At 36.2% G+C, this 18,195-nt stretch overlaps 1 protein-coding gene across 3 annotated transcripts in view; it reads left to right on the top strand.

The window, feature by feature from the left end:
- The window catches only part of Nars2 (asparaginyl-tRNA synthetase 2, mitochondrial), a 145,649-nt gene that overhangs the window by 54,487 nt on the left and 72,967 nt on the right, over window positions 1-18,195 (top strand). For all 3 annotated transcript variants that reach the window (XM_047519267.1, XM_047519266.1, XM_047519268.1), the window contains one exon: window positions 1,868-1,962. In XM_047519267.1, the coding sequence (XP_047375223.1) occupies window positions 1,868-1,962 (95 nt within the window). The remainder of the gene's footprint in view (window positions 1-1,867; window positions 1,963-18,195) is intronic.

The following is an 18,195-nucleotide window of genomic DNA, read 5'->3' as shown; positions in this document are numbered from 1 at the left end:
CATGTTTGCAGGCATTTAAAAATGGTTAAATATATAAGATCAGAATCTACTTTGTACTAGTGCTGATAAATAAAAGATTAAAATCTAATCATGAAGACCAGAGTTTTTTAAATGTACAAGGAATGACAGAAATTGCTTTAAGTTAGGATAACCACCTATGTAAATTATAGACCAAAGAAATGAAGGAGAGAAGATATGATAGACTTACAAATTTGGGGGGGGCTTATTCAGTGAATAATTAGTTATGAAATATTACAGAACCTAGCTTTTATTTTAGGTCAATTAAGTCTTGCATGTGTAAGTCCTTGAAAACAATATCCTTTCATCACTAATGGAATTTAAAGTTTTTGGTTTTTATTTGAAGTCCTGCAGATTCAAATAAAACAAACATTCTACCACTGAGCTTTATCCCTAGCCCAAAGATGGACTTTTAAAAAATAATTCATTTGTAGATCTCTACGGTCAATATCAAAGTAAGTTTGAAAAGATAAAAGGTAGTTACAAAAATAAATGAAATTTTTCAGTTGGTAATTTTAACTGTATATTTTATACCCACATATCTATACATAGTATACAATATTTTAGAATAACCAATAAATTAAATGATACCTTTATTTCAAATGTTTCCATAATTTAGTGTTTGGTGCTAAGCCTATTCAAAAGAGTCTTAACATCTTCTATTACATACTTAAAATTGGCTTTATTGTTTTTACAGTAACTTCACTGTCACACTAAAACCTTTTCAAGTAGATGCACAGTTTGAAATATGAGAGTAGATAATTTAACTTCCTTCTTCCTTCCAAAAAGTAGGTATGATAGTAATAACTTGATTCAGAAGCTTTCTTAACTATATTGTTTAAGTTATGCTTGGATCCCCAAATAGCTTTTTCTTTTTCTTTTTCTTTTTTTTTTTTTTTTTAAGCACACCTCTTATAAATGTTGGCTGGCTGGTTTCTTTCCTTTTTCAAATGGAATAATCATCTTCTCTATACAAAAGTTTATAAATACCTAATGAGCAACATTTAAAAGATTGGATCATATTATTTCTACTTCTTAATTGCAGTGAAAATTTAATATAGTTTATCCCTAAGTATCTGTGGCTCATTCATTGACTCTAGAACCCCAAGGATACCAAAATCTGAAAATGCTTATGTCCCTTATATAAAAATACAGCATACATTTGCTTATTACCCATATACTTTAAATCATATTCTAATTACTTATGACACCTAATACAATGTAAATGCTATGTAAATAGTTATTAAACTGTACTGTTTGGGGGATGATGACAAGGAAAAAATTGTGTGCATTCAGTATAGATGAAAGTTTTTCTGTTTTTGAATCTTTTTTATCTGAGGTTGGCTGAATTTGCAAAAGCAGAACCTATGACTACGAGGGACTGATTGTGATTTGTTTCTAAGTGTATAATGTGTTAACAAAAATATTAAAAGCACTATTACTATTTTAATAATGTGTTCCAAAGGCTGTTCCCTGGAGAAAATTGAGTCTTAGCCATAGGTCAAAAGTTGAAGAGATTATGTAATTCTTCACATTTAAAATTATAAATTTAGAAACTCTTGCCTTGGTTTTTCCCTTAATCAGAATAACTTTTTGTGCAGAAGTATACTTTATAACAAAAGTACTCCATCCTTTGGTTGTTGTATGTTTTTAGAAATATGAGGCAAAACTTGCATGATTTTAGCATGTTCTAAGCAGGAATTTTCTCTTTTAGGTATGTGCTGAGAACCGCCTTTATTTTCATGAGAATGTTTGGTCCTTGCATAGGTTGAATTGCACTGTGATTTTTAGTTCTGGCACAAAAAGCAAAATACGTAATAGCTTTCTGTGGCTTGTTTTTCCTTTGCAGCCTTCAAGCAAAATAAAATTACCTGAGGAGAATTTCTTCAATGTTCCTGCTTTCTTAACTGTATCAGGACAACTTCATCTAGAAGTGATGTCAGGGTACAGAATTTTATTTTCTCATTTCCTTATGTTGATCGTGGTTTGGGGAAGAGGGTAATAGTGCTTCTCTCCCTTCCCAGTGCTCAAACCTAAAATTGAAATTAGTCTTTATAGTCTATTTGAATTTACCAAAAGTATATTTAGATTGACAATTTGACAATATCCAGGTTGTTTAGTTTTTTTTTTTAAAGTTCACATTAGTTTGGACTTTTGTTTTTAGTAAAATGTGTAGCACTGAAAGTGTAAAGTTGTGTTTTTTTTACTAATCCATATAATCAGAATTTAAGTAAAATTAATAATATGCATGGAAATAAAGATAGTTCATAGTTCACACCTGAACCAGGTATTAGCCTGTTTCACTTTGAAAAAGAAGGTACCTGGAACAGATAGAAGGAAACATTTTTTTCAACAAGTGGTTTAAATAAAGAAAATTTACTCGTAGATTCATTGTAAGATCCTTTAACAAGTCTTTAAATTAAGATCATATGAATTTTAGTCATTGTTAGACCTCTGGAAAATCATCGTATTCCTTTGGGCTTAACTTCCTTTTCTTTAAACTCCTGTCTAAATCTTATGTTCTGTGATTCTGCAGGTATTTTATTTCTTTTCCTTTTTTGGAGAGAGGTTATTTTGTTTTTCTTGGTACTAGGGATTGAACCCAGGGGCACTTTACCACTGAACTACATCCCCAGACCTTTTTATTTTTTATTTTGAGACAGGATCTCACCAAGTTGCTTAGAGCCTCACTAAGTTGCTGAGGCTGCCTTTGAACTCTGGATCCTCCTGCCTCAGTCTCTTGAGTAGCTGGAATTGCAGGCATTTAGCTACCAACTGCAGGTAGTTTCTTAATGTTGACCAACAAGTACTGCATTTCCTGCATGCATCTGTGTTTTCTCATATAGGGATTGAGACTTAAAAGTCTCTTCAGAAAAGAGCTTGAGTGAAAAGAAGAGAATCTTTACGTGTCCCCATTGTTTAAAAATGCACAAATGGAAAAACTCAAGGGAAATGTAATAAAATAGACTGCATGTTTATATCTGTAATACATTATGGGCAGGATGGAACGTCAAAGATAGACAAAGATGATCTTGGAAAATAACATATACTTAAACTGCTTTTTATTTATTTTTGAGACAGAATTTGAGAATTCCAAGTAGTTTTAACGGACTACTATGTAGAAAAGTTATCATCATAATAGCTCTGCAAGACTAGGATTTTCAGGGCTGGCTGACTGTAGGTAAGATGATGTTGGTCATGTCATAGAAAGTTTCTTATGCTTGTCAAGGTATAATGTTTAAAAATTAAAACCATCACTCATACAAATATAAGTGAACTTGTATCAGAGACTTTTTTTTTTTTTTTAATTGGTATCAGGGATTGAACTTAAGGACACTCGACCCTGAGCCACATCCCCAGCCCTGTTTTGTATTTTTATTTAGAGACAGGGTCTCATTGAGTTGCTTAGTGCCTCACCATTGCTGAGGCTGACTTTGAACTCATGACCCTCCTGCATCAGCTTCCTGAGCCACTGGGATTACAACTGTGTGCCACCATGCCCAGCTCAAAGACTTTAATTTGTTAATTGTTTAGGGAACAATGGAGTAGGTTGTTTCAGCATCTAAGGAGCTACATATTCATAGGCAATTTAACAACTGGTGGTAAGATTTCTACATTAGTTACATACTGGTTGATGTCCTACAAACCAGTAGATCCTAGCCTTGGAGATCGTCTCTTCTCCCTGAAAGAAATGGTTTTCAATGTTATAGGACAAAAACTTAGAAGTTATTAAGTAACTTCACTTAATCTGAGATCTTTCCTTAATAGTAAGTAGAATAATGGAACAAGTACATTTCCCTGAGTAATTAAATAACCTTTGAATGGGTGTGAATCCCCACATTGCATTGAAAGGACATGGCTTTCCCCATCCCACCCCACCCCACCCCACTTTTTTTTTTCTGTCTCATTTTGGTATTGGGAATTGAACTCAGGGGCACTCAACCACTGAGTATATCCCCAGTCCAATTTTGTATATTATTTAGAGATAGGGCCTCACTGAGTTGCTTAGCACCTCACTTTTGCTAAGACTGGCTTTGAACTCTCAATCCTCCACCTCCTGAACCATCCCCCACATTTTTTAATTGGTGTATTAGTTATATATACCAATGGGATTTGTTTTTATGTATTTGTATATGTACACAATACACAATATAACAATATAATTTGGCCAGTATCACTCCCAGTACTTTCCCCTCCCTCCACACCTCCTACCCCTTTCCTCTTCTAATCTCCCTGTCATTTTCATGAGATCTTCTACATGAGATAAAATTATAACTTTTAACCTTCTGAGTTTAACTTATTTTACTTAACGTAGTGATCTCTAACTCTATCCATTTTTTTACAAATAACATAATTTCATTTTTCTTTATGACTGAATAAAACTCCATTGTGTATATATATATATCACATTTTATTTATTCATTCATTTGTCAATGGACAACTAAGCTAGTTTCATAGTTTGGCTGTTATAAACTGTGCTGCTATAAACATAGGTATGCATGTATCACTGTAGTATGATGACTTAAATTCTTCAGAGTAAATATCGAAGAGAGGTGTAACTGGATCATATGGTGGTTCCATGCCTAATCTTTTTTTAATTAATTTTTCTATTTGTTCTAATTTGTTGCACATGACAATAGAATGCATTTATACACTTTGATAGATCATACATAAATGGAGTGTAATCTCTCATTTTTCTGATTACATATTGTAGAATCACATCAGTCATGTAGTCATATATGTCCATGAGGTAATAAAGTCTGTTTCACTCTACTGTCATTCTGACCCGCATACCCCTTCCCTTCCCTCTACCTAATATAAAGTAACTCCGTTCTTCCCTGTCCACCCCCCTTATTGTGAATTGGCATCTGTATATCAGAGAAAACATTCAGCCTCTGGGTTTTGGAGTTTGGCTTATTTCACGTAGCATGATATTCTCTAACTCCATCCATTTACCAACAAATGCCATAATGTATGTATATATATATATATATATCCATTCATCTGTTGAAGGGCATCTAGGTTGGTTCTATATTTTAGCTATGGTGAATTGAGCTACTATAAACATTGATATGGCTATGTCACTGTAGTATGTTAATTTTAAGTCCTTTGGTTATAAACTGAGGAGTGGGATAGCTGGGTCAAATGGTGGCTCCATTCCAAGTTTTCTGAGGAATCTCCATACTGCTTTCCATAATGGTTGCACCACTTTGCAGTCCCACCAACGATGTATGAGTGTACCTTTTCCCCCACATTCTCACCAACATTTATTGTTGCTTGTATTCTTGATTACTGCCATTCTGATTGGAGTGAGATGCAATCTCAGTGTAGTTTTGATTTGCATTTCCCTAATTGCTAATGATATTGAACATTTTTTCATATATTTCTTGGCCATATGTATCTTTGCAGAAATATCTGTTTAATTCACTTACCCATGTTTTAATTGGGTTATTTAATTTTTTGGCATAAGTTTTGTGAGTTCCTTATATGTTCTGGATAGTAATCCTCTGTAAGAAGAATAGCTAGCAAAGATTTTCTCCCTTTCTGTAGGTTGTCTCTTCACATTCCTAATTGCTTTCTTTGTTGTTGTGGAAAAAAACGGTTTTTTTAATATTATTTAGTTGTAGATGGACACAATGTTTTTATTTATTTTTATGTGATGCTGAGGATCAAACCCAGTGCCTTGCACGTTCGAGGCAAGTGCTCTGCCACTGAGCTACAGCCCCAGCCCAAAAGCTTTTTAATTTAAAGAACATTACTTTTTAAAAACTTTCCATCTTTTTACTTTATATCCAGTGTTTGGATAACTTCTCTTAACCACCTTTCAGTATTAATTTCTTTATTGATAATGTACCCTGTTGGTACTCAGAAGTATCATGATAGGGGAAGGTGTAAATTGATCAAACCCGTGTTTCTGTATTGTGATACTACTAACATATTAAATGTGCCTCTTTCCCTAAACTACAAAAGAGGGTACAGTGAAACTTAACAGAGTATTAAACTGGTGAATTGGGGCTGGGGTTGTGGCCCAGTGGTGGAGCACTTGCCTGGCATATGTGGGGCACAGAGTTCAATCCTCAGCACCACATTAAAAAAAATGAATAAATAAAGGTATTGTGTCCATCGACAACTAAAAATATATTTTTAAAAAACTGGTGAATTATTAGATCTTATTTTTATAATGTGTTATGAGGTTTTTCTGATAATGTCAGCTCATATGTTCCTAGTTTAATATACATAGTTCTGGGACTATTACTATAAAGCATTTCATGTTTTTGATTAATGCATGATTTAATCTGCAATAAGAGATTGGTGGTCCTTTTCCCCTTAGCTTTGTTTTTTGTTTAATTTTATTTAAAAAGACTTTTTAAATGGCATAAATGGTAGTTAAATTTAGAAGGTTAGCATTTTCCAAAAGGTCATCTATGTTAGTTTAGTAGGTTTATGGCTCCATTTTGAAGTTAATTTTTTAAAAGTTTTTAAAATAAGCATTCTATTTCAGAATAATTTTAGATACATAGAAAAGTTGCAGAGATAGTGCAAATTATGTAATACCCCATGCCCTCTTTCCCCTATTACCATGGTGCATCTGTCAAAACTGAGTACATTACTAGTAACTAAATGCCATACTTTATTTAGATTTCACCAGTCCTTCTATTAATATCTTCTTTCTTTTTCCAGGATTCAGTTCAGGGAACCATATTAAACTTAACTGTCATGTTTCCCAAGTCTCTTCCAATCTGTGACAGTTTCTCAATCTTTCTTCTTTATGACATGTTGAATGTATCCTAATTTGGGTTTCTCCATTTTTCTCATGATTAAACTGAAGTTATATTGGTTTTTGGAAAGAATGCCAAAAAACACTCTCCTCATCCTCTCAAGGAATATCTGATATATATATATGGTGGTGATATTAACCTTATTTAGATAAAGTAGTGTTTGTTATGTTTCTTCACTGAAAATGTACTATTTCCCCTTTCCCTTCCTTATTCTATGGAAATAAGTCACTAGGTCTTGTCTACTCTAAATGGAGATGAAAATTTGGTGGGTGGGAGAATTAACCACCCCTTTGTAGAGGGGGAATATTGGAAATTCTGTATGGAAGACTGGTTATCTCTTCACTTTTGTTTATTTAGTTGTTTGTTTGTATCAGAATGGACACATGTATATTTATTTTATAGTTAGGGTTATTCAGTACTGTGTTATTTACTTCGTTGCTTAAACCATTTTCATTTTCAGTTATTGAAAACTCATGCAAATTGATTCTTGTGTCCCTTTGACATTCCTCTGTCCCATGAGTACTTCCTTATTCTCTGATACCACAGGATGCCCCAGTTTTTTTGTTATTGTTTTTTAGGTTTGCTTACCACCTTTAAGACTGTTTTCTTTCCTTTCTGCCCCTTCCCTCCAACCCTCACTTGCTTCTCTCTTTTCTTTTCTCTCAAAAGTTGTTGAGTCTACACTGACACATATTATCACTCTAAGTCTTTAGTTCACATTAGAGTTCACTGTTGGTGTTGTAAATTCTGTGCATTTTAACAAATCTGTAATGGCATGTATCTACCTTAAAGTAATGTGTATAATAGTTTAACTGCCCTGAAATACTCTGTTCTATTTAGTCGTCCCTTCCTCCTAGTCCCTAAGACCATTGATCTTTTCAGTGTCTCAGTAGCTTTGCCTTTTCTGTACTGTTATGTAGTTGCAATCATTCATTATCTGGCCTTTTCAGGTCATCTTTTTCTTAGTAATATTCATTTAATGTTCCTTCCTATCTTTTAATGGCTTGATGATTCCTTTCCTTTTAGCCCCAAATAGTATTCTGTTGTCTATATGTAACACAGTTTATCTATTTACCTATTAAAGAACATCTTTATTATTTCCAAGTTTGGGCAGTTTTTCCAGGTTTATTTTATCTACCCTGGCACTAGAATCAGCCATTTCTCCAAGAACCCTGGTTCCATTTGGAAACCAAGATTTGGTCACTAGGTATACTTTCTATTACTGGGGTTAGTCAGGGGCAGTTTTTGCTTCCATTACCTCTCAGTAGATTTAACTACAAACATACATACACACACATACATGTATATTTTGTTGTTGTTGTTCCAGGGATTGAACCCAGGGGTGCTTAGCCACTGAACCACATCCCTAACCCTTTTTGTTTTTTATTTTGAGACAGGGTCTCACTAAGTTTCTTAGGGCCTTACTGAGTTGCTGAGACTGGCCTTGATTTTGTGATTCTTCTTTCAGCCTCCTAGATTATGGGCATGTGCCACCACACTCAGCCTTTTTTTTTTTTTTTTAATTAGAACATAAGTAGAGCATTCATCTGAGAGTCAGTAATGCTGTAAATTGCAAAACCTACAATTAAGAAGTGTAATAAAATATCCTATTTCTTGACAGTTAAAACCAGAATTAAAGGGTCAGCCTAATTGAAAGAATTTTTTATTGTTTCTTTTTCTTTTCAACAGTGGTGGTTTGTTTTTTATTTTATACTAAGCCATAAACATGCATATTTCAAGTTAAAAGTAATGTTTTCTTCTTAAACATTGTTGAAAGTATAAATTGGTACAGTCCCTCTGGAGGAATACTTTTTCACCAGAATTTCATTTCTGGGGCTTTTTTCCTTAAGGAAATTATCTGATAACTCTACAAAGATTCATAAATAAAATTGTTGAAAGCAATTTTATTTATAATAGTAAAAAATTTCTAACAATCTGAATGTCCTTTCAAAAAGATTGGTTAACCAACAGTAAAACAAGAAAAATAGCCATTGACATTTACCATCTGCCACTAATGGATCTTATTTTTAACAAATATTCTAAATCACTAAATGAATAAGTAAATAGAGAAGTAAAAATAAAGGGATAGTGAAAATCAACTTTATTAGAAATTTTATAAGAACTTAAAGAGAGTAAATCTAGTAATTTTTAAACTACTTTATGGAGAAATAATTCACAAATATAAAATGTACAATTTAGGGGGTTTTCTCCTATTTTTGCAGTTGTTAGACATCACTGTAATAATTGTAAAATATTTTTACCACCCCCAAAAGAAACTCATCCCCATTAGCAGCCACTTCTTGTCCTATAATTAGTAGTAGTCATTGATCGATCTGTTTTCTCTACAAATTTGCCTGTTCTGACTATTTGTAAATGGAGTCACACAATATGTCATATTTTATGTTTGGTTTATTTCACTTAGCATAATGTTTTCAAAATTCATCCATGTTGTAGCATGAGTCAGTACTTCATTCCTTTTTATTGACAAATAACATTCCATTACTTGGGTGTATCATATTTTGTTTACCCCACTTATCAGATAATGGACATTTGGATTCTTTCTACTTTTTTGCTATGATGAGTAATACTGCTGAGAACATTGGAGTAGAATATTTTGTGAGGACATGTTTTTACTCCTCTTGGATACATACCTAGGAGGGGCATTTGTGGATCATATGATAACTCGATTTGTAACTGTGTGAGCAACTTCTAGACTATTTTCCCAGTAGCTGCTCCATATCACCCTCTCACCTGCAATGTATAAAGCTTCCAATTTCTCCACATCTTTGCCAACACTTAATTATTATCTGGGTCTCCGCGCGTTCCCCCCCTCCATTCCCAGTACAGAGGATTTAACCCAGGGGCATTCTACCACTGATCTATGTCCCCACCCCACCCCCCTTTTTAAAATATATATATTTTTTAGTTGTCAGTGAATCTACTATTTTATTTATTTATTTATATGCAGTGCTAAGGTCGAACCCAGAGCCTTACACATGCCAGGCAAGCACCGTACCGCTGAGCCACAATTCCAGTTTATTTTTTATTTTTAGACAGGGCCTGCTAAGTTGCCCAGGCTGACCTCAAACTTGAGATCCTCCAGCTTCAGCCTTCTAAGTAGCTGGGATTACAGGCATGTGCCACCATGTCCCACTTGTCTTTTTTATTATATCCATTCTAGGAGGTATTTCACTGTGGATTTGATTTGAATTTCCCTAATGATCTTGAGCATCTTTTTATGTGCTTATTGGCCATTGGTATTCTCTTTGGAGAAATGTCTATATAAATTCTTGGCTCATTTAAAAAATGTGGTTGTCTTTTGCTACTAAGTTATGAGAATTCTTTACATATTCTGAATACAAGTCCCTTATCAGATAGATGATTTGGAAATATTTTTCCTCATTCTTTGAGTTGTACTTTCACTTCTTGATTTCGACAAGCTCATATTTTTATTCTCACATTTCTGGGTTTTCAAAGCACCCCAGTAACCCAGTGAACCCAGCCAATGCATACTATTCATCACCTCCATTCTTGAACCTGAAATACATTCTAGCCTTCAAGTTTTGTTTTGTTTTGTTTTGTTGTTTTTTGTACCAGGGTTTGAACCCAAAGTTGCTTTATGCTGAGCTACATCCCCATTTTATTTTTTATTTTGAGACAGAGTCTCATTAAGTTCCTTAGGGACTTGCTAAATTGCTAAGACTGGTCTGAATTTACAATCCTCCTGCCTCAGCCACCCAAATTACTGGGATTACAGGTGTGTTACCACTGCACCTGATCTGTGCTTCATATTTTGACTCCATATTTCAAGTACATATTTATTTTTTTTTCTTTTTTCATTTTTTTTTTATTTTTTTACATTTACATAGGGTAATGATGTTTATTTTATTTTTCCCCTCCCCCCACCCCTCCCACCCCTCTTTTCCCTCTACACAGTCCTTCTTTCCTTCATTCTTGCCGCTGTCCTTAGCCTAACTCTAAACCTAACCCTAAACATAATGCTAGCCCCTCCCACCCCCCATTATATGTCCTCATCCGCTTATCAGCGAGATCATTCGTCCTTTAGTTTTTTGAGATTGGCTTATCTCACTTAGCATGATATTCTCCAATTTCGACCATTTGCCTACAAATGCCATAATTTTATCATTCTTCATTGCGGAGTAATATTCCATTGTATAAATATGCCACAGTTTCTTTATCCATTCATCAACTGAAGGGCATCTAGGTTGGTTCCACAATCTGGCTATGGTGAATTGAGCAGCAATGAACATTGATGTGGCTGTATCTCTGTAGTATGCTGATTTTAAGTCCTTTGGGTATAGGCCAAGGAGTGGGATAGCTGGGTCAAATGGTGTTTCCATTCCAAGCTTTCTGAGGAATCTCCACACTGCTTTCCAGAGTGGCTGCACTAATTTGCAACCCCACCAGCAATGTATGAGTGTTCCTTTTTCACCACATCCTCGCCAACACCTATTGTTGCTTGTATTCTTGATAATCGCCATTCTAATTGGGTGAGATGAATCTTAGGGTAGTTTTGATTTGCATTTACTTATTACTAGGGATGTTGAACATTTTTTTCATATATCTGTTGATTACTTGTACATCTTCTTCTGTGAAGTGTCTGTTCATTTCCTTAGCCCATTTGTTGATTGGATTATTTGTATTCTTCATGTAGAGTTTTTTGAGTTCTTTATAGATTCTGGAAATTAGCGCTCTATCTGAGGTATGGTTGGCAAAGATATTCTCCCACTCTGTAGGCTCTCTCTTCACATTTCTGATAGTTTCCTTTGCTGAGAGAAAGCTTTTAAGTTTGAATCTATCCCAGTTGTTGATTCTTGCTTTTATTTCTTGTGCTATGGGTGTCCTGTTAAGGAAATCTGATCCTGAGCCAACAAGTTGAAGATTTGGACCTACTTTTTCTTCTATAAGATGTAGGGTCTCTGGTCTGATTCCAAGGTCCTTGATCCATTTTGAGTTGAGTTTTGTGTAGGGTGAGAGATAGGGGTTTAATTTCATTCTATTGCATATGGTTTTCCCAGTTTTCCCAGCACCATTTGTTGAAGAGGCTATCTTTTCTCCATTGCATATTGTTGGAACCTTTGTCTAGTATGAGAAAATTGTATTTATTTGGGTTTGTGTCCATGTCCTCTATTCTGTACCATTGATCTACCTGTCTATTTTGGTACCAATACCATGCCATTTTTGTTACTATTGCTTTGTAGTAGAGTTGAAGATCTGGTATTGCAATACCCCCTGCTTCGCTCTTGCTACTGAGGATTGCTTTAGCTATTCTAGGTTTTTTATTCTTCCAGATGAATTTCATAATTGCTTGCTCTATTTCTGCAAGGTACATCATTGGGATTTTAATTGGAATTGCATTGAATCTGTATAGCACTTTAGGTAGTATAGCCATTTTGACGATATTAATTCTGCCTATCCAGGAACATGGGAGATCTTTCCATCTTCTACGGTTTTCTTAAATTTCTTTCTTTAGTGTTCTGTAGTTCTCATTGTAGAGGTCTTTCACCTCTTTTGTGAGATTGATTCCCAAGTATTTTATTTTTTTCGATGCTATTGTGAATGGGGTAGTTTTCCTAATTTCTCTTTCTGAAGATTCATCACTTATGTATAAAAATGCATTGGATTTATGAGCATTGATCTTGTAACCTGCTACTTTACTGAATTCACTTATGAGTTCTAAAAGTTTTCTGGTGGAATTTCAGGTTCCTCTAAATATATAATCATGTCATCAGCGAACAGGGATAGTTTGAGTTCTTCTTTTCCTATTCGTATCCCTTTAATTTCTTTGGTTTGTCTGATTGCTCTGGCTAGAGTCTCAAGGACGATGTTGAATAGAAGCGGTGAAAGAGGGCATCCCTGCCTTGTTCCAGTTTTTAGGGGGAACGCTTTCAGTTTTTCACCATTTAGAATGATATTAGCCATGGGCTTAGCGTAGATTGCCTTTATAATGTTTAGGAATGTTCCCACTACCCCAATTTTTTCTAGTGTTTTGAGCATGAAGGGATGCTGTATTTTATCAAATGCTTTTTCTGCATCTATTGAAATAATCATGTGATTCTTAACTTTAAGTCTGTTGATATGGTGAATGACATTTATTGATTTCCGAATGTTGAACCAACCTTGCATCCCTGGGATAAAACCCACTTGATCATGGTGCACTATCTTTTTAATATATATTTGTATGCGATTTGCTAAAATTTTGTTGAGAATTTTTGCATCGATATTCATTAAGGATATTGGTCTGAAACTTTCTTTCCTCGATGTGTCTCTGTCTGGTTTAGGTATCAGGGTGATATTGGCTTCATAGAACGAGTTTGGTAGGGTTCCCTCCTCTTCTATTTCATGGAATAGTTTTGAGAAGTATTGGAATGAGCTCTTCTTTAAAGGTTTTGTAGAACTCGGCTGAGAACCCATCTGGTCCTGGACTTTTCTTTGTTGGTAGGCTTTTGATGACCTCTTCTATTTCATTGCTTGAAATTGGTTTATTTAAGTTGTGTATGTCCTCCTCGTTCAGTTTAGGTAGTTCATATGTCTCTAGAAATTTGTTGATGTCTTCGAGGTTTTCTGTTTTGTTGGAGTATAGATTTTTGAAATAGCTTCTAATTATGTTTTGTATTTCACTCGTGTCTGTTGTGATGTTTCCTTGTTCATTCCGAATTTTAGTAATTTGAGTTTTCTCCCTCTTTCTCTTTGTTAGTGTGGCTAAGGGTTTATCAATTTTATTTATTTTTTCAAAGAACCAACTATTTATTTTGTTAATTTTTCCAATTGTTTCTTTTGTTTCGATTTCGTTGATTTCAGCTCTGATTTTAACTATTTCCTGTCTTCTACTACTTTTGGTATTGGTCTGCTCTTCTTTTTCTAGTGCTTTGAGCTGTAGTGTTAAGTCGTTTATTTGTTGATTTCTACTTCTTTTTTTGAATGCACCCCATGAAATAAATCTTCCTCTAAGTACTGCTTTCATAGTGTCCCAGAGATTTTGATATGATGTGTCTTTGTTCTCGTTTACTTCTAAGAATTTTTTTATTTCCCTCCTGATGTCTTCTGTTATCCATTCATCATATAATAGTGTATTATTTAGTCTCCAGGTATTGGAGAAGTTTCTGTTTTTTATTCTGTCATTTATTTCTAATTTCAATCCATTATGATCTGATAGAGTACAAGGTAGTATCTCTATCTTCTTGTATTTGCTAACAGTAGCTTTGTGGCATAAAATATGGTCTATTTTAGAGAAGGATCCATGTGCTGCTGAGAAGAAAGTGTATTCGTTCTTTGTTGGATGGTATATTCTATATATGTCCGTTAAGTCTAAATTGCTGATTGTGTTGTTGAGATCTATAGTTTCTTTATTCAATTTTATTTGGACGATCTATCCAGTGGTGAGAGAGGTGTGTTAAAATCGCCTAGTATTATTGTGTTGTGGTCTATTTGAATTCTGTAATTGAGAAGGATTTGTTTGACGTACGTGGATGAGCCAATGTTCGGGGCATAGATATTTATGATTGTTATGTCTTGCTGATTTATGCTTCCCTTAAGCAGCATGTAATGTCCTTCTTTATCCCTTCTGACTAGTTTTTGGTTTGAAGTCCACATTATCTGAGATGAGGATGGATATTCCAGCTTTTTTGCTGTGTCCGTGTGCATGGTATGTTTTTCCCCATCCTTTCACCTTTAGTCTATGGGTGTCTCTTTCTATGAGGTGAGTCTCTTGCAGGCAGCATATTGTTGGATTTTTCTTTTTAATCCAATCTGCCAGTCTGTGTCTTTTGATTGATGAATTCAGGCCATTAACATTCAGGGTTATTATTGTGATATGATTTGTATTCCCAGTCAATTGACTCATATTTGTTTTTGACATGATTTGGTTTCTCCTTTATTTGGCTATTCCTTTAGGCTAGCGCCTCCTGTTGCTGATTTGCATCGTTGTTTTTCATCTCTTCCTCATGGAATATTTTGCTGAGAATGTTCTGTAATGCTGGCTTTCTTTTTGTAAATTCCTTTAGCTTTTGTTTATCATGGAAGGATCTTATTTCATTGTCAAATTTGAAGGTAAGTTTTGCTGGGTATAAGATTCTTGGTTGGCATCCGTTTTCTTTCAGGGCTTGGTATATGTTGTTCCAGGCCCTTCTAGCTTTTAGGGTCTGGATTGAAAAATCTGCTGATATTCTTATTGGTTTCCCCCTGAATGTAATTCGAGTCTTTTCTCTCGCGGCCTTTAAAATTCTGTCTTTATTTTGTATGTTAGGTATTTTCATAATAATGTGCCTTGGTGTGGGTCTGTTGTAATTTTGTATATTTGGAGTCCTATAAGCCTCTTGTACCTGGTTTTCCATTTCATTCTTCAGATTTGGGAAATTTTCTGTTATTATTTCATTGAATAGATTGTTCATTCCTTTGGTTTGTTTCTCTAAGCCTTCCTCAATCCCAATAATTCTTAAATTTGGCCTTTTCATGATATCCCATAATTCTTGTAGATTCTGTTCATGATTTCTTACCATCTTTTCTGTTTGGCCAACTTTGCTTTCAAGATTAAATAATTTGTCTTCAATGTCTGAGGTTCTGTCTTCCAGGTGTTCTATCCTATTAGTTATGCTTTCTATGGAGTTTTTAACTTGGTTTATTGTTTCCTTCATTTCAAGTATTTCAGTTTGGTTTTTTTTCAGTATCTCTAACTCTTTATTGAAATGATCTCTTGCTTCCCGTATTTGGTCTTTTAACTGTTGATTGGTGCGATCATTTAATGCCTGCATTTGCTCTTTCATCTCCTCCTTCAATGCCTGCATTTGCTCTTTCATCTCCTCATTAGCTTCCCTGATCGTTTTAATTACGTACATTCTGAACTCCCTTTCTGACATTTCTTCTGCAGTGCTGTCATTGGGTTTTATTGATGTAGTATCTAGGTTTGTTTGGGACATTTTCTTCCCTTGTTGTCTCATCTTGGTCATATATCAGTGGGACTCTGAGATATTGCAGTTTTCCGCTACTGGCTTATAGTGTTCTGGTAGATTTCCAGTGTATCACCTCCCAGCCTTCAGTAGCCTGATGTCTTGGAGGAATCTGATAAAGCAGCTCATCCGAAGAAAACTGCCCCTAGCCCCCTACTGGTTCCACGGTTTGGAACTGGCTCTGTGCGGAAATGCTCTCACTGTGGGCCTGCACCGTGCAGCTGGCCGTGTGGGAGGAGCCCACTGCCGGAGTGTGGAAGGCTACCTTGGGAAGACTCTAGCTGCCCTGCCCGGCTCCAATAAGCCACCTCTATCTGGGCCTGCCACCTGGGCCGAGCTTTACCCAGTGGGCAGACTCACCCGTGGCTCTATTTCAGTCCGAGTCTCTCAATGCCTCCCCTTCTTAACTCCAGGGTTCTGGAGCGACTGGGGGTGCAGTCTCCCTCTAGGCCGCCATCTTGGATCGCCCCGTGAAGAGAGCCTGCAGCCGGAGTGGGCAGAGCCGCCTGAAGAGGTCTCTGGCTGCCCTGCCCTAATCCCAGAGGCTGCTTGCGGATCGCAGCTCTCCGCTGGTTCGTTGCTGGAGTACGCTGCGCTGCAGGGGCTCCGGGACTCGGAGCTTGTTCTGGTCGGAAAGGCTCTCACTAGCGGGCCAGTTCCGTTCCGAGAACCTGGAGAAGCTGGCTGTGTGGGCGGGGCCCACCGCCGGAGTGCGCAGGGCTGCCTGTGAATGACTCTAGCTGCGCTGCCCGGCTCCGATAAGCCACCTCTATCTGGGCCTGCCACCCGGGCCAAGCTTTACCCAGTGGGCAGACTCACCCGTGGCTCTATTTCAGTCCGAGTCTCTCAATGCCTCCCCTTCTTAACTCCAGGGTTCTGGAGCGACTGGGGGTGCAGTCTCCCTCTAGGCTGCCATCTTGGATCGCCCCATGAAGAGAGCCTGCAGCTGGAGTGGGCAGAGCCGCCTGAAGAGGTCTCTGGCTGCCCTGCCCTAATCCCAGAGGCTGTTTGCGGATCGCGGCTCTCCGCTGGTTCGTTGCCAGAGTATGCTGCGCTGCAGGGGCTCCGGGACTCGGAGCCTGCTCTTTCAGAAAGGCTCTCACTAGCGGGCCAGTTCCGTTCCGAGAACCTGGAGAAGCTGGCTGTGTGGGCGGGGCCCACCGCCGGAGTCTCAAGTACATATTTAATAAGTTCTACTTCCTTATTACTTCTGGTACTCGCATTCACATTGTCAAAATGGTATGGTCCAAGTTCTTGTTGCAAATTATCAAATGATGGAGAATGACTAATTGGGTGAAAATACTGGGTAATTTTTTTGTCCTTTGAAAAACGGTGTTCATTTAACAGTTCTTGAGAAAATTCATTTAGGTAATCATTATTCAAAGGCTTGTGTGAGTTTTAACTTACACAACTAATTTTACCATTTTTATTAGAGAATAGATTCTTGCTGTCTTATTTGCATTCACATTCTGATTGCCTGATAACTGAAATGTTATTCTTTATCATTTTTTCTCTTTGGTATTGTGAATGAAAAGTAAAAGATTTGAATTCTCAACCTGTGCTGTGAAAGCTACAAAAAGACTATTATATATTCAGACTTCTCTTAAACCTTCTTGAAATATGACATGATATTTTGTGTACTACAGTAAGGAACCTGAAGACAATGAAGTGGTAATAATTTATCTCACTGTTGCATCTTCTTGAGCATCCATCATTCTTCTGTATTTTACTATTTTAACATATTAGGAGCAATTAATGAGTAATGATGAACTCATTCCTAATATCATGAAATAGCAAAATGTTTTAAGAAATAAGAAAAATAACATTGCTAAAACCCATTATGTATCTTAGCTCCATGAAAGGATTCAGTGGGATTTATTCTACTTTTAAAATCCTAGAAATTTCTGTATTTTTTAGATGACCTCTATAGTGGCTTGGGTTATATCCCTTAAAAGGGTAAGTCCTAACTTATGAATGCAGTCTTACTTGAAAATATAGCTTTTGTAGATGAAAAGGAGATTATGCAGGATTAGGGTGGGCCCTAAATCCAAAACTAGTGTCTTTATAAGAGAAAGGAAGGGAAGATTTGGATACAGAGACACAGAGGGAAGAATGCCACACATGAAGATGTAGGCAGGGATTGGATTGATGCCAAGGATTGCTGGCTACCACCTGAAATTAGGAAGAGGCTAGAAAGAATTTTTTCCTGGAACCTTCAGAGGGAGTATGACTGCCAACATCTTGATTTCAGACTTCTGTCCTCCACAGCTGAGAAGATAAATTTCAGTTGTTTTAAGCCACCCAATTTGTCATGACAGCCTTAGGAAACTAATACAATCTCTAAGAATATGTGAGTCATACAATATTATTTTTGTAAATAATTTGAAGTGCTCAACAAAGAAACTCAAAACTTTAGAGTTGGGTATAATGGA

This window comes from Sciurus carolinensis, chromosome 11 (assembly GCF_902686445.1).
Source record: "Sciurus carolinensis chromosome 11, mSciCar1.2, whole genome shotgun sequence".
Lineage (NCBI taxonomy): Eukaryota > Metazoa > Chordata > Mammalia > Rodentia > Sciuridae > Sciurus > Sciurus carolinensis.
This window is presented reverse-complemented; position numbering and strand designations above follow the sequence as displayed.